The 26,147-nt window shown below is 45.8% G+C and overlaps 1 protein-coding gene across 1 annotated transcript; it reads left to right on the forward strand.

Moving 5' to 3' along the window:
• Positions 1-490: 490 nt before the first annotated feature.
• LOC137373353 (homeodomain-interacting protein kinase 4-like) lies at positions 491-26,147 on the forward strand. The gene is made up of 4 exons (XM_068038175.1): positions 491-995; positions 23,277-24,388; positions 24,744-25,101; positions 26,113-26,147. The coding sequence occupies exons 1-4, from the start codon at positions 491-493 to the stop codon at positions 26,145-26,147; spliced, it is 2,010 nt and encodes a 669-aa protein (XP_067894276.1).

The following is a 26,147-nucleotide window of genomic DNA, read 5'->3' on the forward strand; positions in this document are numbered from 1 at the left end:
ACAGCTATACACAACCCCACAAGCAATTTAGGTTCGTTTTGATAGACTTGGCGTCTATATCCTAAGGTATTTCCTTGATTGCATGAATGTGGTGGAACTTAGGTGCAAAATCTGATTTTGAATTCTGTTGAGAGCATTGTACATAATTGCCAAGTATCTGATCATCATCAAACAGTATCTGAAATTCACCGATAAAGCTGAAAGTTATTCTGAAAGGTTTCTTCATGCCCTCAATAGTACCATAAGGAAGGGCAGAAACATTAAAGAAGATTTGTGCACAGTAAAGAAAGACTACAAATGTGTCCAAGTACAACAGATTTTCTTCATCATCTCGACCCAAAAGTCTACTGACAGTGAAGGTGGCCTAGTTATAGATGATAAAAGAGAGAACATTTCGAACATGAGCATGGAAAGATTTACAGGATATGCTAAGCCACAGAATATCATATATTCCCCTAAAATGATTGTTCAGGAACCCCCTCATAAAAGGATGTCTGCAATCTTGTCTCACAATGACACATATAGCATTATCCAGTTTATAGGCGAGGGAGTATATGGGGAGGTGACCTGCTGTCGTAAAAGAAGCACTGGTCAGTTTGTTGCTATTAAGGCCCTAAAATATGATAGCTGCAGTGCAGCAGAAATAAGGATGTTAAAACTCTTACAAAACGTGGATGCAGACAAGTTTCATATTGTACAACTTCTCGAATGCTTCCATAGAAATGCAAGGTCTTACCTGGTATTTGAACTTATGGAGCAGAACTTGCAGGAATTCCAGAAGGCTAACAACTTTGCCCCTCTCCCTGTCAAGAATATTCGGACCATTGCCATCCAGTTGCTGAGGGCTTTAGAGAAGCTCAAGGAATTGTCTATTATCCACACAGACATCAAGCCAGACAATATCATGTTAGTAGAACACATGCGATTTCCTTTCAGGATCAAAGTGATCGACTTTGGCTCGGCCAGTTTACTGCCTGAGGTTCAACATATTCGAGGTATATATTTTGATTATCCATTTCCGAATAACTTTGATGTTGAATATTTGGGATTTGTTTAACTCCTCTGAAGAAAGGACCCCACTTTTCACATCTTTTTATTTATTTTATTCAATTTTCTCCCTGCTCTCTTGCAAAAATGTTGACTCTTATTAATGTATGGTACCCCTCTGCTTTTTTTTAATGCATTCATGGAATGTGGGCATCGCTGGCTATGCCAGCATTTATTGCCCATGCCTAATTGCCCTTGAGAAGGTGGTGGTGATCTGCCTTCTTGAACCACTGCACTCCATGTGGGGACTCCACAGTGCTGTTAGGAAGGGAGTTCCAGGATTTTGGCACAATGACAGTTGATGGACGGTGATATAGTTACAAGTCAGATGGTGTGTGGCTTGGACGGGAACTTGTAGGTGGTGGTGTTTCCATGCATTTGCTGCCCTTGTCCTTCTAGGTGGTAGAGGTCGTGGGTTTGGAAGGTGCTGTCTAAGGAGCCTTGGTGAGTTGCTGCAGTGCATCTTGTAGATGGTACACACTGCTGCCACTGTGCGTCGGTGGTGAAGGGAGTGAATGTTTTTGCATGGGGTGCCAATCAAGTGAGCTGCTTTGTCTTGGATGGTATCGAGCTTCTTGAGTGTTGTTGGAGCTGCATCCATCCAGTCAAGTGAAGAGTATTCCATCGCACTCCTGACTTGAACCTTGCAGATGGTGGACAGGCTTTGGGGAGTCAGGAGGTGAGTTACTCACAACAGGATTCCTAGCCTCTGACCTGCTCTTGTAGCCATGGTATTTATATGGCTATTCCAGTTCAGTTTCTGGTCAATGGTCACCCCCAGGATGTTGATAGTGGGGGATTCAGTAATGGTAATGCCATTGAATGTCAAGGGGAGATGGTTAGATTGTCTCTTTATTTGGAGATGGTGATTTCCTGGCACTTGTGTGGCGCAAATGTAGCTTGCCACTTATCAGCCTGAATGTTGTCCAGGTCTTGTTGCGTATGGATACAGACTACTTTAGTATCTGAGGAGTCGGGAATGGTGCTGAACATTATGCAATCATCAGCGAACATCCCCACTTCTGACCTTACGGTGGAGGGAAGGTCATTGATGAAGCATCTGAAGATGGTTGGGCCTAGGACACTACCCTGAGGAACTCCTGCAGTCATGTCCTGGAGCTGAGATGATTTCCTGCAACAACCACAACCATCTTCCTTTGCACTAGGTACGACTCCAACCAGCAGAGAGTTTTCCCACTGACTCCAGTTTTGCTGGGGCTCCTTGATGCCATACTTGGTCATATGCTGCCTTGATGTCAAGGGCAGTCACTCTTACCTCACCTCTTGAGTTCAGCTCTTTTGTGCATGTTTGAACCAAGGCATTAATGAAGTCAGGAACTAAATGGCCCTGACGGATACCAAACTGAGCGTCGCTGAGCAGGTTATTGCTAAGCAAGTGCCGCTTGATAGCACTGTTGACGACGCCTTCCATCACTTTACTGATGTTTTGGAGTAGACTAATGGGGCAGTGATGGGGCGGGTTAGACGTGTCCTGCTTTTTGGGTACAGGACATACCTGGGCAATTTTCCACATTGCCGGGTAGATGCCAGTGTTGTCGCTGTACTGGAACAGCTTGGTTAGGGACGCAGCTAGTTCTGGAGCACAGGTCTTCAGTACTATTGCCAGAATGTTGTCAGAGCCCATAGCCTTTTCAGTATCCAGTGCCTTCAGTCATTTCTTGATATCACGCACAGTGAATTGAATTGGTTGAAGACTGGCATCTGTGATGCTGGGGACTTCAGGAGGAGGCCAAGTTGGATCATCCACTTGGCACTTCTGGCTGAAGATTGTTGCAAATGCTTCAGCTTTATCTTTTGCACTGATCTGCTGGGCACCCTCATCATTGAGGATGGTGATATTTGTGGAGCCACCTTCTCCAGTTAGTTGTTTAATTGTCCACCACCATTCACGACTGGATGTGACAGGACTACAGAGCTTAGATCTGATCCGTTAGTTATGGGATCGCTAAGCTCTATCGCATGCTGCTTACGCAGCTTGGCATGCAAATTGCAAAAATTGGGTTGTAGCTTCACCAGGATGGCAACTCATTTTAGGTATGCCTGGTGCTGCTCCTGGCATGCCCTCCTGCACTCTTTATTGAACCAGGGTTGATCTCCCAGTTTGGAGGTAATTGTAGAGTGGGGGATATGCCGGACCATGAGGTTGCAGATTGTGGTTGAGTACAGTTCTGCTGCTGCGGATGGCCCACAGCGCCTCATGGATGCCCAGTTTTGCATTGCTAGATCTGTTCGAAATCTATCCCATTTAGCATGGTGGTAGTGCCATACAACACGATGGAGAGTATCCTCAATGTGAAGGCGGGATTTTGTCTCCCCCAGGACTGTAAAGTGTTTGTTCCTACCAATATTGTCATGGACAGTTGCATTGGCAGCAGGCAAATTGGTGAGGTTGAGGTCCAGTATATTTTTTGCTCTTATGGGTTCCCTTACCGTCTGTTGCAGACCCAGTCTAGAAGCTATGTCCTTTAGGACTCTGCCAGGTCAGTCAGTAGTGGTGCTACCGAGCCACTCTTGGTGATGGACATTGAAGTCCCCCACCCAGAGTACATTCTGTGCCCTTACCACCCTCAGTACTGATTCATCAGCTGAGGGGGGAGGTGGGGTGCAGTAGGTGGTAATCAGCAAGAGGTCTCCCTGTCCATGTTTGACCTGATGCCATGAGACTTCATAGGATCCAGAGTTAATGCTGAGGACTCCCAGGCCAACTCCCTCCCACCTGTATACCACTATGCTGCAACCTGTGCTGGGTCTGTCCTGCCGATGGGACAGAACATACCCTGGGTATGGTGATGGCGGTGTCTGGGACATTGTAAGGTATGATTCGGTGAGTATGACTATGTCAGGCTGGTGCTTGACTAGTCTGTGGGACAGCTCTCCTAACTTTGGCACAAGCCCCCATATGTTACTAAGGAGGACTTTGCAGGGTCGATAGGGCTGGGTTTGCCATTGTCGTTTCCGTTGCCTAGGTCGATGCTAGGTGGTCTGTTCAGTTTCATTCCTTCTTGACTTCGTAGCGGTTAGATACAACTGAGTGGCTTGCTAGGCCATTTCAGAGGGCATTTAAGAGTCAACCACATTGCTGTGAGTTTGGAGTCACATGTAGGTCAGACCAGGTAAGGACAGCAGATTTCATTCTCTGAAGGACATTAGTGAACCAGATGGATTTTTACAACAATCGACAGTGGTTTCATGGCCATCATCAGACTAGCTTTTAATTCCAGATTTATTAATTGAATTCAAATTCCACCTTCTGCCATGGTGGGATCCGAACCCATGTCCCCAGAGTAATACCCTGGGTCTCTGGGTTACTAGTCCAGTATCAATATCACTAAGCCATTGCCTCCCCGGTATCTTGGAGAAGTAACCATTTTCCGTGTTTCAACTTGGAGGAAGTGTTTGTGGACTTTGGCCAAACCCAAACTGTTCTCAGCCACACATTTGTGATGTCTAGGGAGGGGGACAAGTTACTAGATAAATACTGATTAATGGCAAAGTTACACAGTTTTACCTTCAGTTGACCAATGGATGCTGGTGACAGTTGTAGTGCCAGTACTGTGACCTGGCTGAGTGTTAACCTAGCATTGACTGAAGATCAATCCTGTGACTTCCTCAGCTGTACATCTTAATGCTACACGTTGTAGCGCCATTGTCCAGGCAGACATCAAAGGTGCTTTGGCATCTTTTCTAAAAAATAAGGCAATTATATGATTATTAAAGGTGAAATGTGATCACGTGAATCAGCAAAAAAGTGTACATTTATGTGTCTGTCGTATTTTTATCTTTATGTCTGAAAAATCTGATTGTTCCAGTGTTTCTGTTGTTTATAACTGTTTAAGTGATTCTCCTATTTCCAAATGACTTACCAACTCCAATTATCTGAGCTATTCTAATATTTCTAGTTAGATCTGATTTGATTGTTACTGACTGGCTCGGTGATTATAATGTTTCTAAGTTTGGCAATTTCGGGAACCTTGGATAACGAGGGATATTGTGAGCCTAGTCAAAAAGAAAAAGGAAGCATTCGTAAGGGCTAGAAGGCTGGGAACAGACAAAGCCCTTGAGGAATATAAAGAAAGTAGGAAGGAACTTAAGCAAGGAGTCAGGAGGGCTAAAAGGGGTCATGAAAAGACATTGGCAAACAGGATTAAGGAGAATCCCAAGGCTTTTTATACGTATATAAAGAGCAAGAGGGTAGCCAAGGAAAGGGTTGCCCCACTCAAGGACAGAGGAGGGAATCTGTGCATCTCGCCAGAGGAATTGGGCGAGGTACTAAATGAGTACTTTGCATCTGTATTCACCAAAGAGAAGGACTTGGTGGATGATGAGTCCAGGGAAGGGAGTGTAGATAGTCTGGGTATGTCGTATCAAAAAGGAGGAGGTGTTGAACGTCTTGAAACACATTGAGGTAGATAAGTCCCCAGGGCCTGATGGAATCTTCCCCAGCATACTGAGGGAGGCAAGGGAGGAAATTGCTGGTGCCTTCACACAAATCTTTGTATCCTCATTGGCTACAGGTGAGGTCCCAGAGGACTGGGGAATAGCCAATGTTGTTCCTTTGTTGAAGAAGGGTAGCAAGGATAATCCAGGAAATTATAGGCCGGTGAGCCTTACGTCAGTGGTAGGGAAATTTTTGGAGAGGATTCTTCGGGACAGGATTTACTCCCATTTGGAAACAAATGAATTTATTAGCGAGAGGCAGCATGGTTTTGTGAAGGGGAGGTGAGCTGGCAAGATGGATACAGAACTGGCTCGGTCATAGAAGACAGAGGGTAGCAGTGGAAGGGTGCTTTTCTGAATGGAGGGCTGTGACTAGTGGTGTTCCACAGGGTTCAGTGCTGGGACCTTTGCTGTTTGTAGTATATATAAATGATTTGGAGGAAAATGTAGCTGGTCTGATTAGTAAGTTTGCGGACGACACAAAGGTTGGTGGAGTTGTGGATAGTGATGAGGATTGTCAGAGGATACAGCAGGATATAAATCGGTTGGAGACTTGGGCGGAGATATGGCAGATGGAGTTTAATCCAGACAAATATCAGGTAATGCATTTTGGAAGGTCTATTACAGGTGCGAGTATACTGTAAATGGCAGAACCCTAAGGAGTATTGACAGGCAGAGAGATCTGGGCGTACAGGTCCACAGGTCACTGAAAGTGGCAACGTAGGTGGATAAGGTAGTCAAGAAGGCATACGGCATGCTTGCCTTCATCGGTCGGGGCATAGAGTATAGAAATTGGCAAGTCATGCTGCAGCTGTACAGAACCTTAGTTAGGCCACCCTTGGAATATTGTGTGCAATTCTGGTCGCCACACTACCAAAAGGATGTGGAGGCTTTGGAGAGGGTACAGAAGAGGTTTACCAGGGTGTTGCCTGGTCTGGAGGGTATTAGCTATGAGGAGAGGTTGGATAAACGCGGATTGTTTTCACTAGAACGACGGAGGTGGAGGGGCGAACTGATAGAGGTTTACAAAGTTATGAGTGGCATGGACAGAGTGGATAGTCAGAAGCTTTTTCCCAGGGTGGAAGAGTCAGTTACTAGGGGACATAGGTTTAAGGTGTGAGGGGCAAAGTTTAGAGGGGATGTGCGAGGCAAGTTTTTTTACACAGAGGGTGGTGAGTGCCTGGAACCTGCTGCCAGGGGAGGTGGTGGAAGCAGGTACGATAGCGACGTTTAAGAGGCATCTTGACAAATACATGAATAGGATGGGAATAGAGGGATACAGACCCCCGGAAGTGCAGAAGGTTTTAGTTTAGACAGGCATCAAGATCGGCGCAGGCTTGGAGGGCCGAATGGCCTGTTCCTGTGCTGTACTGTTCTTTGTTAAATGGCTCTTGTAGGTAGGCGAACGCACACTTTTCCTACTGTACTCTAATTCCAGAGTCTGTTCTGAACCCATCCGGGTGGAGTGAAATGGTCAAGGCTCACAACTCAATACAATTCAGTATTCTTTTAACTATATATTGTACCATGGATAACATACAAATGTCAGTGCACTGTTTCTCGCTATTCCCACATACACTGTTCTCTAACTCCTTCAATTTCAATCAGTACCCACATCCGCTGTTCCCTTTGACTCTCCTTAATTTCAAACACTACTCACCAGGTGATCACTCAGAGGATTAGATTCCCATCTGTGCGGATGATCAAGTTTGCCCGCAGTTGTCCTTGTAAGTCGCCCAGTCTGTACTAAACGAACAGTTCTTCTAGTACAAAGATTACACCTGTGACATTGATTGACGCAACCCCCCCCCCCCCCTTTTGATTGTAACAACTTACTCTTGTCTGTTTCTGCAACCTATAGAATGCTTGACTTGATCACTTCCACATCCAGAGTTCTTGAATAGCCTGTTAACACACAAAGGTGTTTTGGTGGGGAAAATTCTGGGCTTATCAGAATCATCAGATTGGTGAATGAGTTTTACCTCCTGTAACAGTTCTGGGGTTTACACTTCGAAGGGATGTGGGGACATTTCAGACACACAGGGGCCATGGTCATCATTTTGTAAATCCTGTTAACAGTTTAGCCAAAGGAGTCCACTGGTTAGGACAGTCACTTAAATTTGAGCAAACACATACCTTTGTATGGTCTGATTGCTCCAGCAATTTCTTGGTTAACATATTCATGAATTCAATCCATCATGTCCGTGTGTCTGTATGAATAATTTCATTTCAGCTCCCAGTTTGTTTAAAGAGTTCTAAGTCCTGTTGGTTCCCGGGATACAAAACTTGGCCCATTTCTGATGATTGTCAATTACACACTGCCTTCACAGTACAGCCGCTTGATCCATTTACTTTAAGTTAAATGCAGTGTTGCTGCAGGACTGTCTTTGCTCTTATTCTGTTGTTTGGCTCACTGATGCAGATGTTTCTGATTGGCTTAGTGATTCTATTGTTTCTGATTGGCTCAATGCTACTGATGTTTCCCATAGACTCAGTGATTCTAATGTTTCTAATCTGCTCAGATTGTATTGTTTCTGATTGGCTCCATGATTCTAATGTTTCCCATTGGCTCAGTGATTCTAATGTTTCCTTCCCATTGATTTAATGAGTTGAATTTTAACGTTTTGACACGCTCACGGTGGGGAGGCCAGCAGTGCAGCGAGAACCTGGGGATTTGAGCAGCGGGCTTGTCAGTGGCTTTTTCACTAAGATACGGCATTGGTATCCAGCTTACGAGTTTCCCAAACAATTCGAGAGGGTGGCCTTGATGACGACCTGCACCTGACTGTTGAAGCTTCATTATTTAAAGCGACCCAGTGAATGTCAGAATGGAAGCATTGTACAACTGTCAGGAGATAACCAATTACTGGAATGATTGTATGTCAGCAATACAAGGCTGCTCGGCAGTTATCGGGTGCATCCCTGGACATCATGCTGCAGGCTGTAAGGGCCTGCAGAGAGATTCTGTTCCCAGTGAATGGGAGGAAGAAGCCTGCCTTGGAAACCAAGCAGGTGTAGTTGGAAGTGGTAGAGGAGTTGAGTATCAGGAGTGTGGTGCCTCACTCCTGGATACAGTGAGGCAAGAGTTTCAGTGACCACACCAGGGCAGGAAAGGTGCCACATTGAAGTGCAAACATCTCACTTTGACTTCCCCAGCCTTTTCCTCCACAGCACTCTTCAAATCAACACACCTCTTGTACCTCTTGAGGCACTTCCTCAAATACCTGTCTATTAAAGCATCCAATTTCTCACACTCTAGCTCTCTTCTTTCCTTGCCGAAGAAGAAAGTGCAGAACACCAAGGGAAGGCAGAGAACCAAGGTGGCTCTCCAGTCATCGTGATCCTGACTGCTATGGAGGAGGATGCACTTGCAAACTTTGGTAATGGAGAGATGGGAGTCTCCCAGCTACCTGATGACAGAATTAATTATCACACAACTACATGGAATACAGCAATCACTCATGTTGACTTGATGTCAGCAGGCAAAGAAAAATGATGATCTGCACAAAGATGACTGAGAACACTCTCACATTGTCTGTTCTAATTTATGAATTTCATCTCTAAAAGTTTCTGTAATGTTACGACCAGGTGAGAAATGTGTCTAGGGGTCTGTTACTATCGTGACCTGGTCTTATTGCAACAGGGTTTGATTTTAAACGCACTGTGTTTTGAGCTCCCCCTTTATGAATTCTTGTTCACAGCTTTCCAATTATAAGGCAAAGAAATGAGCACAAACAGGCTTTCTTTGGTTTAAAGAAGAAAAGTGAAATTTATTAAACTTACTTAAACTCTAATATGGTTCACGCCTATGGATATACAACGCGCCCATGCGAGCATGCACATGCAATATACACATGCAGATAGGGACAGAAAAGAGAAGAAAAGATAAAGTGGAACAGTTTGAGGAAATATCTTGTTACTGTGCTTTGAGCTCACTGTAGTCCTTGATTGAAGATATGGTCTTGCATTTCATTGAGGCCCAGTATTCTTAAAACTTGTAACGTAGGAGACTTTTCTCTGTTTGAGTTTACGTGTCTTCAATGGTTTCCGAAGTTGGTGAGAGCAAGATGAGGGCAGACAGGAGAGGAGGTAATTCTTGCTTCAGTTCCAGGAGCACATGGTGTTCTGTGTTCAAATTTTGTTTTTCCAATATAAAACTCCCCTAGTTGGCCAGCAGGTGGTCACGTTTAACCAGGTCTCTTCTGTGTATCGGGGCGGGGACTGGTTCTTCATTGTTCCAACACTGACTGTCATCATGTAAATGTCTTTCCAGTCAGGAGCTTGCACTTTTAAGTTTTAATGTTCCATGTCGCAAAATAATGTGTGCCTCAGTCTTGGCAGGTGTGGTTGGGGGGTGCGGTTTGCCTGATTGCTCCACACCCAGGGGAATGAAATGCGATTTGAAGAAAAGCAGCGTATTTCGTTACAGCGTTTGAGTGCAATATAAGATACAGAAAGAAAAACCATGCATTTCTCTCATTCATTTCCATTGATTCGCCGATCTTAAAGCTTATTAAAAACGGTCTGTTCTGGATGCCAGAGCTGCTTTAATTTTCTTTTTTTTCTCAGGATAGTTAGTAGGGGGCGGGTCTATCCTGAACTCTGAGCCATGCAAAGACTTTTAGCTTCAGGGATGGGTGGTTCCCTTTTCCTCTGACTGTGGCGGAGGAGTCTTTGTTACTCTCCCTTTGTTCTCTGGGGCACTCCTACCTGCAGACTTCGACTAGGTGAGGCATCACCCTCATGGTTTCTCTACCCATAGAGGTCTCTCTTTGACTCTGCAGGTTCCTGTAAATGTTGTTAGCAACTCTGGTGGGGTGCTTCTAGAGTCTGCATTGACATCGGGGTTGACCAGACAGTAAGGGTTTTCTTAGATTAGATTAGAGATACAGCACTGAAACAGGCCCTTCGGCCCACCGAGTCGTTGCCGAACATCAACCACCCATTTATACTAATCCTACGCTAATCCCATATTCCTACCAAACATCCCCACCTGTCCCTATATTTCCCTACCACCTACCTACACTAGTGACAATTTATAATGGCCAATTTACCTATCAACCTGCAAGTCTTTTGGCTTGTGGGAGGAAACCGGAGCACCCGGAGAAAACCCTTCATCCGAGATTCATCCCGGACTTCCTTTAACCTGCCGTCTTGGTCCCTTTTTCCCCTTCTCTTTCTAAATTTTTGCCAGCCGTGTGCCTGCCTGTTCCCTTTTGATCTCGGCGGGGGTCCCTTATGGTTCACCAGCCTCTGCTGAGGGTCCTCCTAACACCGGTACAGGACTTAGGGGTGCAGGTTTCACTGTAGGTTGGGGTTTCCCCTCAGCCTGGCACATGTGGCAACACCTGTAGTACTCCACCACATCTTTGTCGAGTTTTGGCCAGTCAAACTGCTCTCTTATGTGGGCTTTGTTCTTCTGTATACCAGCATGTACAGCTACTGTAGTCTCATGGGCCCTTCTTAATATTTCTCCCCGGTACCTCTGTGGCACCACTAACTGGTGAACTACTGTCCACTCCTTGACCTCAGGTCTGTGAGGAAAACTCCATTTCCTCATCAGTATTTCATTCTTTAAATGGTAGCAATCAGGGACTCCCTCTGCTTCACTTGCAGACTGGGCAGCCTGTGCTAACTCTCGCAATGCTAGGTCGGCTCGCTGAGCCTTACCTGGGGAAAATCCATTTAATTCATTCCCTGGGTCTCCTAACTTTCCAAAGAAAGTCTCAGACAGGCAGACCTCATGGTCCTTTGCCTGCAGTGCCAATACAGTCTCCTCTGGGGAGCTGGTTTGATCATGGCCTGATCCACTACACATTCAGGGACTCTGCAGGGGACTGTCTCCTGCCACTGCCCTGTCTCTCTGACCTCCTGTGGTCTTTCTTTCATGACTTGGGGCGGTGGCGGGGAGGGGTGGGGCGGTGGGGCTACCACCTTCACCCTTGCCAGATCATTACCTAGGAGCAGGTCACCCCCATTCACAGGCAAACTAGGGACAATCCCTACAGTCACCGGTCCCGAAACTAGGTTGCACTCCAGGTGTACCCTGTGTACAGGTGCAGGCATACACTGCCCTCCAATACCATTCACCACCATTCTGATGTTCACTGCACTCTCTGGGGGAAAGGTCAGGCCTTTTCCCAGTAAAAGGGATCTGGTGGCCCCTGTGTCCCTGAGAATCGCTATGGGTTTGCTTGCCCCACTCGAGGGGTATGGGGTTACTTTCCCTTCAAACATAAAACCCTGATAACCTTCAGGAATCCTATTAACTTTTCCTGTATTGGCCGTAGTAAGCTTCCTGGGTTACACTGTTACTGCAGTTAAAGCCACAGCTTGTTCTGTGTTTTCCATCAGCCCTCATCTTCACTGCGTGGGTGTGCCCTGATTAACCCTATTGGTTTTCCCTTTAGTTTCCAGCAGTCAACTTTTAAATGCCCTGCCTTGTTAGATCAGAAACACACAGGTCTCTGGATTTCACTCTTGCTCACAGCATCTTCATTTTTGGCTAGAGGAGGGCCCCCTGTGTCTCCTGCTTTCCTTTCTTTTCCAGGATTTCCTGGGCGGATATCACCTTCTCACCCTTTGTCCTTTTCGGATTTGTGGGTGTGATTAGGAAAAGTTCTCTCCTGGAAAACCAACTTATAAATTAAATCAAACTCATCGGCCAGAATGACCACTTGCCGGGCTCCCTGAACCCGCTGCTCCTCTACATGGGTTTTTATTGAGAATGGGAGAGAGTTTTTAAATTCCTCTAACAGGATTACTTCTCTGAGAGTCTCACAGCTGAGTTGTATTTTTAAAGCCCTCAGCCACTGATCAAAAGCCAGTTGCTTATTTCTTTCAAACTCCAGATAAGTTTGATTGGCTTGCTTTTTGAGGGTTCTAAACTTTTGTCGATAAGCTTCAGGTACTAATTCATATGCTCCGAGGATAACATTTTTGGTCAGTTCATAACTTGAGCAACTCTCATCTGGCAACAAGGAGTAAACCTCATGGGCTTTCCGGTTAGTTTGCTTTGCAATAAAAGAGACCAGGTCTCAGCTGGCCATTTTAGTTGCCTTGACAGTTTCTCAAAAGACACGAAAAACGCTTCCACATCTTCCTCATTGGATTTTGGAATTAATTGAGTGAGTTTTAGCAATCTTGTACCCAGCCCTGAATTGTGCTCCTCCATTTTGGCCATGCTTTCACTAGGGTTACTCTGTCACCCCCTAGATAACTCAAGCGGCTTCAGCTCTAGCTCTTTGGATTCTTTCTGGAATATTCTTTCTCTCTCTCCTGCCCTTCATTTTCTTCACATTTCTTTTGGAAGGCCTTCTCTTTCTCCCTCTCCTGCCTCTCTCTTTTTCCCTTTCCTCAAATTCATGTTTCCTTTGTTCCAATTGTATCTTTGCTAACAATACCCTGTCGGAATGTGCTTCTAACACTGCTTCTGCTTCTTCAGATTCAAAGGAAAAATGGTTGGCCACTAGCCTTAGGAGTTCAGACTTCCTAGCCTTGCCATGTACAATGATCCCACACTGCTCAACTATTTTTCTCAACTCCTCCATAGACAGTGCTTTTACCGTATCCCAATTTACTTCACCCTGGCTTGGAGAGCTACCAGTTTCAGTTGCAGACATGTTAGTATTCAATCACACACAACTACAAGAAAACCTGTATTGATTTGCTCTTTTTGATTGGGAACAATTTGGCTTCCCACTTTCAATTTCACTCCTTTGTCTGTGGGTAAAATCCTGGACGCTAGCTCCCAAATTCCTGTTAGGACCAGGTGAGAAAGGTGTTTAGCGGTCTGTTACTATCTTCACCTGGTCTTATTGTAACAGGGTTTAATTTTAAACACACTGGCCAGAATTTTACTGCACCCCAATGAGCCGGATGGTGGCAGTGGGGGGCAGGGTGGTGTAAAATAGAGCGGGATGCTCCAGGAGGCCTTCCCAACCTGCTTCCGCCTCCGCCCCACTTCCGTAGGGCTGGGGGGCGGGGGGTGGGTGGAGGGGGCAGCGAAAAACAGGCCGCCTGCCCCAGGCCAATGAAGGCCCTTAAGTTGCCAATTAATGGCCACATAAGGGCCTTCGCCCGCCTCCACGTGGATTTGCCCAGGCACCTGAATCGCATCTTCAGTATCCCATTGCTTTGCTCAATGATTGCTGTTGTGCTCATGTGGCTTCAGTTGTACCTTTCTTTGGTGTCAGTGGTAGGGCTCCTCACAGGTGTCATCAGCCACATCCTTAAAGGATAGCCCTTGTCACCATGGAGCTATCCACTGACTGCTTGAGGGTGTTCATATCTGTGGGAGACTTGACTAGTAGAATGAAGGCATTATGGTAGCTTCCTGAGTGTAATGCACAAACATGCATGATTATCTTTCAGTGGTTTCATACCAACTGAACATTAATGGAATAGAACCCCTTTTGATTGATGAATACTGCTGGTTGGTCTGAGGTGCCCTGATTGCCACATGGATGCAATCTATCCCTCCCCGTGGGAATCCAGTCAGAGCAGCAAATCCAAGGGCCATCTCATTCTGACTGACCTCATTAGTAGTGAAGTGGACGGAAGTGACTGCCCTGGCAAACATGGCATTCGTCACCTGGGAAATGTACTTGTGCGCAGCAGATTGTGAGATTCTACGCATGTCACCAGCAGATCCCTGGAATGTGCCGTACATAAAGAAATTCAGGGCTGTTGTGTGACCCTGCCCACCAGAGTGCCCTTCTGGTCCACTTGGAAGGAGGTCTTCTTCTAGGGGACTTTCATGTCAGCAACAACCTGACATGAAAGTCTGAGCCCCCTTAAGTACTGATGCTCAATCATGTCCAGAAAATTAATTCCCTGCCTGTATATAGAGAGTGGGGGGTATCACGTTCTGCGAGTAGGAGTTCTGTGCTCACCCACTTTGTCCTGTGGAGTGGCAGGTGATTAAGGAGAAAGTTGCTGCTACTCCTGCTTCCTGCTTCATGCTGCTCCTGCTTCATGCTGCTCCTGCTGCTGCTCCTTGTATTCCTCATCAGAAGTCCAAGGTAGAGCTGCATTACTGGTTCCCGTGCTGCTGAAAATGCTGACAACTGGGAAGTGTAGTTCAATGGCAAAAAATACTCCAAGGTAGCAGAAATGACCTTCAAAGTCTTGTAAATCGCCTATGCAGTGAAAGCACACTTTCAGAACAAGTCCTGTGAGCAAAAGCCTTTCACTTAAGCAAAGAAACAGCTGTCATAATTTCAGCATTTAAAGGCTGTCCAGACTGTCATTGCTCAGCTCCATCAATTCCTGCAGTCCTCTTACCTTGTTCAACCTGATGAATTCCAGGAAGCCAGGAAAACCTGTCGCTGACAGTTAATGACAGAATCTAGGATTAAAGATGCACTCAATTGCCTTTTAGCATATTTTAATAGCAGACCTTCCTGTACCATGAGGTTTCCCGTAGGTTACCAAACGCACTCGAGTTAAATGCGGAAGTCAGCCGGTTCCTGCCAGTTTCCCATCATGCCAGCATTTTTTTCTCTTTTAATCTGTTGCATGCACCAACACCAGCCATACCTTGCAGATTAAAATTCCCCTCAGTGATTTTGATGTTTCTTATCGGCTCTGATTCTCTTGTTTCTGATTGTTTCCGGAATTTTACCAGTTCAAAATGGACAGCGATGGAGGTGGGTGTGGGGGGGACGTAAAATAGTGCAAAATGGCATCAAGCCAGGCTCCCTATGTCCTGATGCCGGAATACAGTCTTACTATGGCGAGTCAAGTGGGGACTCCGCATGCCATCTGCAAATGAGTAATTAAAGCCCAATTAATATAGTTGAGGAGGCAATTGATATCAATTTTATGTTCCTCTCAGAATTTTACAAGCTGCGCATGGGCCACACGGGGTTGTGTTGGGGGGGGGGGGTCGGAGCCCGCCAGCATTTAAAGGGCAGCAACAGGGCAGCAGCTGTGGGGGTCTGCTGCACTCAGCAGACATTCACTGAGGCTTTTGATTTATTGGCACAGAATGAGCAGGGCAAATATTTTTGTTGGCTTGAGGCCCATTTGAGCAGTTAGTCCTCCTGGCAAGGCGCTCATGGAGAAGGGCCGAACTGGGGGGAGAGGACTGTGTGGCCTTTCTGCAACAGCGGGAAGGGTCACCCCTTAAAGCAGTATTGTCCAGGTGGCATGGGGACCGTGCATTCTGGAGGAGGTTCCTCCAGTGAGGAGGGGAACCTGAGAGGGAGGTGGCGGGGGGGAGGTGAGAAAACGGAACCGGACATCAATAACCTTCTGGCCTCCTGCAGCGGCAGCCTCATGACAGGGAAGCTCCAGAAGGCCACAGAAGGAACTGGGTGCAGAGACCTGCGCAAAGACAAGGGTACCCAGTAGTCAGGGTGTACAGGCAATGGATGGGCTACTTCCACATGTCAGAGCAGTAATGTCGCCGAGGTCTATCCCGAGAAGTCATGACTGATCTGTGTGCCATGATGGTGGTGGAGATGAGCTCCAATTGCATTTCTGGGCATCCAATGCCAGTGGCTTGCAAGGGCACTTTGGCCCTGAATTTCTACGCCTCAGGCTCATTTCAGGAGCCCACTGGAGACATGCGGCATTTCTCAATCGGCTGCACTCCATTGCATCAAGGTAGTGACAGATGGCATCTTCAGGAGGGCCAACCAGTAGACCAAGTTCAGAACCGATGTGGACAGTCAGACCGAGAGAGCGAGAGGCTTTGAATCCATGGCTGTATTTCCCTAGGTGCAAGGTCTCATTGACTGCACGTATGTGGCCATCAAGGCTCCCGCAGGCCAGCTGGGGCCTTAATTAACTGGAAGGGCTTTCACTCCCACAGCATCCAACTCGTCTGTGACCACCGCCAGATGCCACAGTTTTTTGCCCCCCCGACAGCACTCCCCCTGCCCTGTCCCCCAGCACGCCTGTAAGGATGGACTGCTTAAGATATGATTCAGGTGCCGGACTGATCGGGTGGCGCTCTTCAGTATGCCACAGCAAGAGTCTCCGGGATAGTGGTGGTTTGCTGCGCTTTGCACAACCTGACGCTGCAGAGGGGAGAGGCCCTGGCTGCTGAAGACTTAGTGGAGCGTGAGGCATCCTGAGACGAGGAAGCCGAAGAAGAGTCGCAGCATGCTGACAGGCATGAGGGGCTGCTTGGAAGGAGCTAAGATCTAGGTGCAAGGAAGGCTCGGGAGGCACTTATTTTCATTCATTTCTCCTGACCCTTACTACTGCTCCCTTGAGCTCAGGGACAGGGTGGTGGCATGCGGGTCTGCAGGTATGTCCAGCAGCCACCGACCGATCTGCTGGATGTGGCTCTCCAGGAGAGTCGTCAGCTTCTCGATGGAGGAGGCAACCTGCACACACTCATGGCCTGGATGGTCTCCTCCACTCTCTAAGCCAGGGTGTGCATAACCTCTGGAATCTCTGCCAGGTCTTCATGGACCTCATGCTTAACTTCAAATATCTGCCACCGTACGGACAACTCCAAAGGAAAGTCATCAGCCTGGGGCTCAGCATGTGCCTGGCTTCCCACAGTCTTCCAAGTATCAGAGGCCTCGGCTGTCACAACCTCTGACAGCTGGCTCAGCGCTTGTGTGGTGCTATTTCCAGCTTGTGACCCTGGATTTATTACTGCGCGCATACCCACCGAGTTGACAGTATCAGAACTGGTGGAGAGAGTGGGGCAAGGATATGACGCTGCACCCTCTGAGGTCCCCTCCTCCTCCTCAGAGGTGGATGGATATCCCCCGGACATGGTGCCTGTCTGGTCCTGCAATTGACCTGCATGAGAAAACAGAAGGATCAGGCCCACCCGATCTTCCAGACAGGAGCCCACATAATCGACTACAGTTCAAACACATGTCTGTTACTTGGAAGGCCTGACCATCCATCATGCTTGTATGATGCTTCCCCCATGCTCGTTTCCAAGGCGGCTCACCCTCATCAGTTTCTCCTTTGGCCTCACTGTTCATGATGGAGCAGCTGCCCTGGTATCCAGCCAGCTGGAAATTTATTTATTTAGAGCTACAGCACTGAAACAGGCCCTTCGGCCCACTGAGTCTGTGCCGACCATCAACCACCCATTTATACTAATCCTACATTAATCCCATTACCCTCTCACATCCCCACCTTCCCTCAATTCCCCTACCACCTACCTATACTAGGGGCAATTTATAATGGCCAATTTACCTATCAACCTGCAAGTGTTTGGCTGTGGGAGGAAACCGGAGCACCCGGTGAAAACCCACGCGGTCATAAGGAGAACTTGCAAACTCCGCACAGGCAGTACCCAGAATCGAACCCGGGTCGCTGGAGCTGTGAGGCTGCAGTGCTAGCCACTGTGTCTGCTCCTCCATCGGAGTCAGTATCATGAGGATTGGGACGCCACCACTGGTCTGTGCCCTGTCCCTTGTATTCTGTGCCCTCTTCTCCTGCGGAGGATGGTGTCAGTGGCCAGATTACAGCAAACACAATGCCTAAGCACTTTACATGCCTTTTGCAGTTTTTGTGGCCAGTGGCACGCATGTAGCACTGGATCCATGTTCTCTGGACAACCCCACATCTGCTGGCCTCCTCTGTGACCTTCATTGGTTCAGTGGGGAGGTCTAGCTTCGGTCCCTAGGGAAGAGGACCTCCCACCTTACCTGAGCAGCCTGGAGGAGGACAAGCAGATGTCGTCACTGAACTGTGGAGCCACCTGGGTTGTTGCTTTCATCATGCCCTCAAACAGGTTCCACAGGCTTTCCGGTTGGCTGGTTTACCTGGTGTCAGGCAGAAGGGGTTTCCTTGTGGTGAGGTTGATGAAGAGTGGCAGCAGGCAGATGAGGGGGTGGATCACAGGTAGATGAAGGGTGGCAGCAGGCAGATGAGGGGGTGGATCACAGGTAGATGAAGGGTGGCTGCAGGCAGATGGGGTGTTCACAAGCAGATGAAAGGTGGCAGCAGGCAGCTGAGGGATGGTAACGGACAGATGAAGGCTGGCAGCAGGCAGATGAGGGGGTGGATCACAGGAGATGAATGGTGGCAGCAGGCAGATGAGGGGGGTGTTCACAGGCAGATGAAGCCGAGCAGCAGACAGGTGAGGGTTGGTAACAGGCAGATGAGTGGTGTTGTTCAGTGAATGATGAGGGTTTCATGCAGCTGAGGGCTTCTATAAGACTCCAGGCTTCCTCCTTGAGACATCCGCATACAGGCATCAGGTGCTGATGGCCCTTTAAACATGCCGTTAGCACCTTCTTCTGGGTCACAGGACAGCCCGGCCACCGCTTTACCTCCCATCCCGGTTGTGAATCCATTGGCGACCCTGCATGCTTGCGCCAATTGGATGGCCAGTGTGTGTACAACAGGAGTGTAGGTCAGATTTGGAGGGCCTTCGCTACCTACTCCCACTTTCACTTCCATGACCCCAGCCTGTGATTCGAATGTTTCTCATTGGCTCTGTGATTCTATTGTTTCGAATTAGTGTTTGTAAATCCCTTGAATGAGTAGAAAATAAATTCTCAAATTAAAAAGCAGCTTAAGTTTAACATGTGCATGATCATCTCCATTAACCTTTGCAGATAGGAGTCCATTGTTTATCATCCCGTACCCCAGATAATCTTAACCCAAATACTTCAAACTGTTGATGAGAAAATTACAGTGCTTTTAACCATGGTGCCTTCATGCAGATTATTTTTGAGCACTGTAAGTTATATTGGCCCTAGTACTGACTCTTGTACTGCCCACCATATTCTACCATTTTGGTAGAATGCAGTTTCATGTAATTGCCCCTTGTTCAATTTGAGACAATTTCTGACCTACTCTGACGGCGTCCCTTATTCGTCAACTTCCGATCTTGTGGACCAAACTCCTGTACAGCACTGCATGGAAAACTTGCCTAAATTATAAATGGAAAATTGTATGGAACCCAGATATGCCAGGCCTTGGTTTTCATAAGAAATAGGAGCAGGAGTAGGCCATGTGGGCCCCCCTCGAGCCTGCTCTGACATTCAATAAGATGATGGCTGATTTGAGGCTTCAACTTCACTTTCTGGCTTGCACATCCCCCCCCCCCCCCCCATAACCCTTGACTCCCTTTCTAGATCAAAAATCTGTATAACTTAGCCTTGAATATATTCAATGATCCAACCTCCACTGCTCTCTGGGGTAGAGAATTCCAAAGATTAATGACCCTCTGAGAGAAGAAATTCCTCCTCAAGTCCATCTTAAATGGAAGACCCATTAATCTGAAATTGTTTCCCCTAGTTCTAGATTCCCCCACAAGGGGAACATCCTTTCAGCATCTACCCTGTCAAACCCCCTCAGAATCTTATGTTTCACCTCTCATTCTTCTAAACTGCAATGAGTATAGACCCCACCTGCTCAACCTTTTGTCATAAGAGAAGCCCTTCATCCTAGGAATCAACCTAGTGAACCTCCTCTGAACTGCCTCCAATGCAAGTATATCGCTCCTTAAAAAAGATTAAAACTGTATGCAGTCCTCAAGGTGTGGGCTCACCAACACCCTGTACAGTTGTAGCAAGACAACTTTTATACTCCATCCCCCTTGCAATGAAGTCCAACATTCCGTCTGCCTTCCTAACTACTTGCTGTACCTGCATACTAACTTATTGTGATTCATGCACGAGGACACCCAGATCACTCTGTACTGCAGCATTATGTAGTCTTTCTCCATTTAATAGTATTTTGCTTTTCTGATCTTCCGACCAAAGTGGATAAGCTCACATTTTTCCACATTATACTCCATCAGCCAAATTTTCTGCCCACTCACTTGACCTATCTAAATCCCTTTGCAGACTCTCTGTGTCCTCACAACTTGCACCTTGCTTTCCCACCGATCTTTGTATCATCAGCAAATTTGGCTATGAACCACTCTGTCCCTTCATGCAAGGCATTAATATATATTGTAAATAGTTGAGACTCCAGCACTGATCCCTGTGGCATCACACTAGTTACAGTTTGGCAATCTGAAAATGACCCATTTATCCTGACTCTCTGTTTCCTGTTAGTTAGCCAATCCTCTATCCATGCTAATAATATATTACCCCCCAACCGTCACCATGAGTTCTTATCTTGTGCAGTAACCTTTTATGTGACACCTAGCAAATGCTTTTTGGAAATCCAAATACAGCACATCTATTCATTCCCTTTTATCCACCCTGTTTGTTACATCCTCAAAGAACTCTAATAAATTTGTCAATCACAATTTCCCTTTCATAAAAACATGTTGACTCTGCTTGATTGTGTTGTGATTTTCTAAATGTCCTGCTACTACTTCCTTAAGGATGGATTCCAACATTTTCCCAATGACAGATGTTAGGCTAACTGGCCTATAGTTTGCTGCTTTCTGCCTCCTTCCTTTCTTGAATAGGGGCATTCTGCTTGCAGTTTTCTAATACACTGGGAACTCATTGAAACTCCCTTAATGGTCTCTCCTCATCATCCAAGGCCCCAAACACTCCTTCCCGGTGAAGCAGCTATTTACTTGTACTTCCTTCAATTTAGTATACTGTATTCGCTGCTCACTATGCGGTCACGCTTACATTGGGAAGACCAACCGCAGATTGGGTGACCACTTTGCGAACACCTCTGCTCAGTCTGAAAGCATGACCACAAGCTTCTGGTTGCTTGCCATTTCAACATCCCACCCTGCTGTCATGCCCACATTTCTGTCCTTGGCCTGCTGCAGTGTTCCAGTGACCATCAACGCAAGCTCGAGGAGCAGCACCTAATCTTTCAATTAGACACTCTACAGCCTCGCAGACTCAATCTTGAGTTCAACAATTTCAGAGCATGACTGGCCTTTTTAAAAATATTTTTCTATTTTTTTTATTTTATTTTATTTTTTAACCATGTGCCTCTTTTTTCATGTGGACAGTGTTGCTCATTACTCTGCCATTAACACTCTTTCTGGACTAATGCTTTGTCTTTCACCACAAGTAATCACACGCTGTTTGCCTTTGTCCCATGACAGCTTTGTTATTTAATCTCTCCTGCCTTCTGCCCTATCACACACCTTCCCTTTTGTTCTCTTCCCCACCAAACCCCTCCCCCTCACTTGCCTAAAACCTACTTCTTTTCTAACCTTTGCCAGTTCTGATGAAAGGTCACAGACCTAAAATGTTAACTCTGCTTCTCTCCACAGATGCTGCCTGACCCACTGAGTATTTCCAGCACTTTCTGTTTTTATTCCCTTAATGTCCTGTTGGGTGCTGAGTCGTTGCCTGCTCCAAACTTGCCAATCACTGAAGGATGGCCTGGAGGGGGAGTCCCTATCTCAGAGCCCCATCAGTGAGACTCTGCACATGGTTGGCAGAGGTTTGCCTAATCAAATTGAGCATACTGATCAAGTGGGGACCACATGGGTGATGGTGGCCTGGACTCCAAGAATAAAATGAAGATAAATTAATCTCTAGAAGCCTCCTTACAGTGGCACCAACTAAAAAATGTTTCTGAGGAGAGCAACGCACCCCCCCCCCCCCCACTTTCCGATGAACGCACTATTGGTTGGACTTCACCGCCTCTTGGGCAAACCCTAGGTATCACAGCTGGCTCATGTGCTGCCATTGGCAGCCAAATTTAAGGAAAACAACTGTGGAAAGTGCAACAAAGATTTATAGTGGGCGCTTGTTAGAACTTGTGCAGAAAATGTACCCCCCTATGGATTTTCAGGACCGTAATCTCTGGTAAATTTTCATTATCCACTAGATCAATAGGCTGAATGTCCTGTCATTTATACCCAAGAAAAAACACTCAATCCTCAGGCGTAAAGCACAGGAATTCCCATGACAATGGGTTTCTACCTATTTATATTGTCCCAGGGTTTTGGGGGTGCCTACTGAGGGATAAAGAGCATCTGCAGTAAGCATACGCAAAATGTAGCCATGTAAAGTTGGTAGGTGGTAGTGATTCTGTCCTCAGTTCATCAGAAAGACTCCCATTTTGAGAGGCATCTGGAGAAGCAGGCATTGGGCCTTCACCTAGCTCCCTTCTGATCAGAAACTCTATGGGGCAGACATAAGGCAATGGAAGACTGAGAAGAAGCCCTCTCTTTATCTACTAGCCTGCCGACAGATTTTCTCTCTGCTGTTTTCCAAACCTCATTTCTATGTACATGGTCCCACCAGAGGGTGAACTTGCACCTTGGATGCCATGCTACTGACCTGATGCACCAAATTTAAGCATGATCAGCTCAGAATGATGCCATATATTTGAGGTATATTTTGCCTGTCCAGTGCCTATGCACAGCCGGGTGGACTGGGGGAGTAAAATCACCGTTGTCGTCCTTGCAAAGAAATTCAATAGTCTTGTTAAACATGGTCTCCCTCCTATATAACCATGCTGAGTCCCGTTACTCGGTGCTTCAATATTCCCTCCTTCGGGATATTTTGTAATGTTTTTACCACAGCAGATGTCAAGGTTACTCCTTTATATTTTCATGTGTTATACTTATGATCTTTTTTTATATAATTGCCAAGTCGTGCTGCACTTTGGGCAGTTTCATGCTGTGCACTGGGGTACATCAGAAACAAGGTGGAACCTGAACCAAACTCATGCCATGGAGGACTCCCCTAGTTAGCAGAGAGAGGTGACTTCCAACTCATTATTCTATATTGTTCTCTGATCCAAATCTTAGAAGTGAAAGGTTAGTGTACTGACCCACTGCACCAATAAGATACGGAACTCTTGATTTTTGAAATGATTATACAGTTTCTCTCTGAGTTTCCCAAGAAAACTGTTTAAATTTAATTTTCTATTAATAGAGAAATTTAATTTTCACTTTAAAGAACCATATATCCAGGCCAGATACTACAGATCCCCAGAGATCCTCTTAGGATTGCCTTTCTGCGAAAAGCTGGATATGTGGTCCCTCGGTTGTGTGTTAGCTGAGCTTCGCCTTGGTCACCCTCTGTATCCTGGTAAAAATCAATATGATCAGATCAGAATAATTGTTGAAACACAAGGACAGCCCCAGGACCATCTGCTCAATCAGGCAAGTAAAGCTCATCTTTTCTTCAAAAGAAACTCCTGTCCTTATTCAGCTCACCAGTGGCAACTTAAGTCATTATCTGAGTACCAATCGAAGATGTTGACACAACCTTTGGAGTCAAGAAGATACACTTTGAAGTCACTCGATGAGCTTGAGACTTTCAGTATCATCCAAACTTCGTTCCCAAATAGTGAGGATATAGCTGAGTTCCATGATCGCACCAGTATGGTCGCTCTTCTGAAGAGAATGCTGAACTTTGATCCTAAAAATCGCATTTCTCCAAGAACTGCTTTAAGGCATCCATTCATCACTATGGAGCAATTGGAAAAGAACTATAAGCATACAAAGTATTATGAGCTGTCTGTTCAAAACCTCGATGCGGCTCTGAATTATGGCAGAGTTGAAAATAATAAAAATAATTGTCACGCGCCTAAAGAGTCTCATGATGCAAATACTATGCGTTGTGAGAGTATGCAGAACCAACCTTATCACAGTACTGCCTTTGTACGAACAGTAGTTGACAAAAGGGACAATTTCACTACTGGAAAGTCAGGAAGAATGTGTGGGCTTAAGATGCCACCTGGGGGAGCTAGCAATCCAGTTCATCAAACCTTCACTCTATGTGCAGAGGATGACAGACCTTATCCATACCAAGAAACTTGTCAGCAGATATCTTGGTGTGTACACAGGCATGCTGCAGAAACAACCCCAGGAAATGCTATTAACCCACCTCTGTCTCATCGATCAAGGTCAGATCATTCTTTTTGCAATGCGATTCCTCTTGAGCAGCAGTCTGATAAGGACAGAAACACAAACAAGCTCTCGATTGGTTTTCTGTCAGTGAAAGAAAGTCAACAGAAAGAGGACAACAAACCTGGCAAACATTCTTCAAGATCTTCTGTAACAGAGGTACGATATCTAGGAATTTGTAAATTGTTGAAAGACCGGTATCAGCATTTACTAATCAAATAGAAATTGCTAACAATTATTAATCTGTACAAATGAAAAATGTTGGCTAATAAGTGATGGGAGTCGGAAAGTAAATTTTTGGTTAAAAATAACTGATTAATAATCATATAATAATACTATACATGCAGTTTTTTTAGAAAAGTACAAATGGCTTTTAATGGTGATATGACTTCTTAGTTGTAATAATGTTTTTCAGTCATTGCAGCAGAAAGATTAACACTAAGAATTACTGAGAATCTGGGGAATTTCTTCTTACTTTTCTTGTTACATTGACGTTTCTGGTCTTCCCCAACAGGAGAAAACAAATAAAACTCAATCAAAGCAAACAGCATCAGTACAACTGAACAGTCCCAGTGCAAAAGAAAATAATTCTGCACTAGCAAAATCTTGCATACACACCAAGAGTAGTGCCTTGAATTGGAGAGAAAACATGGAGGCAATGCTGGAGTTCACAAGTCCAATTCACAGGGATAGCTCTTTTGCTGTGACGAAGCAGCACCTGGAACCTGGAGTTTACCTGCACAAACAGCAGAATTCTATTTCAACAGGGAGATGTATGTCACACCTCAGAAATCCTGAAAAGAAACCAGTCCTCATTGTGCCTGAGCAGGAACAGCTAAATAACGACTACGCTGAAGAAGTTGTAAAGAATGGTAAGAATTATACTACACATCCTTCAGGAATTGAAACAATATTTTATTATTTAGAAAATATAGTAAAACCTCCGTTATCTACTTCCTGACCTTGGTCTTGGTCGGGGTGCAATGTAGATTCACCAGAAAGATACTGGGACTAAAGGGTTGAATTATGAGGACAGATTGCACAGAGAAGGCTTGTATTCCCTTTAATATAGAAAATTAAAGGTGATCTAATTGAGACGTTTAAGATGATTAAAGGATTTGATAGGATAGATAGAGAGAAACTATTTCCTCTGGTGGGAGAGCTCAGAACAAGGAGGCATAACCTTAAAATTAGAACTAGGTCATTCAGGGGTGATGTCAGAAAGCATTTCTTCACACAGTGGAAATCTAGAACTCTCCCCATAAAGCTCTTGAGGTTATGATAATTGAAAACTTCAAAACTGAGGTTAATAGATTTTTATTTGGCAAGGTTGTTAAAGGTTGCCTTACTAAGGTGGGGTGAGTAGATTGAATTTAAAGATCACTAATGACCTAACTGAATGGTGGAACAGGCTTGAGGGGGTAAATGACCTCCTTGTGTTGCTATGTTCCTATGTATTGCACATTATTTCATTCCTATGCCGTGCATATGAGACAAAAATGGGAGTTTTGTAAATTATGTGGTGGAGGCAGAAACCCGCAATTCTTTTAAAAGGTACCTGGACATGCACCTGAAGTGCTGTAACCTGCAAGGCTATGGACCAACTGCTGGAAGGTGGGATTAAATTGGGTGGCTAGTTTTTTTGGCTGGCATGGACACGATGGGCTGAATGGCCTCCTTCTGTACCATAATTTTTCTGTGGTTCTATTCCCAAAATTATATTACTTATTCCATTATGGTGAACAATGGTGATTACAACTTCGCTCTTATCCCTCAATTGCAATCAACTCTAAGCCAGCACTTGATCATTTTTAACCTGGTAGGAATTTTGTTTTTGTACTGCCTTTGTAACCTCTATTCTTGACTATTCCACCGCGCTCCAGGCTGGCCTCCCACGTTCTACCCTCCATACGCCTGA

This window comes from Heterodontus francisci, chromosome 9 (genome assembly GCF_036365525.1).
Source record: "Heterodontus francisci isolate sHetFra1 chromosome 9, sHetFra1.hap1, whole genome shotgun sequence".
Taxonomy (NCBI): Eukaryota; Metazoa; Chordata; class Chondrichthyes; order Heterodontiformes; family Heterodontidae; genus Heterodontus; species Heterodontus francisci.

Bases quoted from the DNA above. Each gene is read 5' to 3' on its own strand.
- LOC137373353 (XM_068038175.1), top strand. From the start codon at position 491: ATGTCTGCAATCTTGTCTCACAATGACACATATAGCATTATCCAGTTT. The intron at 996-23,276 runs GTATATATTTTG...TTCACTTTAAAG, and splicing joins TGAGGTTCAACATATTCGAG to AACCATATATCCAGGCCAGA. The intron at 25,102-26,112 runs GTAAGAATTATA...ACCGCGCTCCAG, and splicing joins TGAAGAAGTTGTAAAGAATG to GCTGGCCTCCCACGTTCTAC.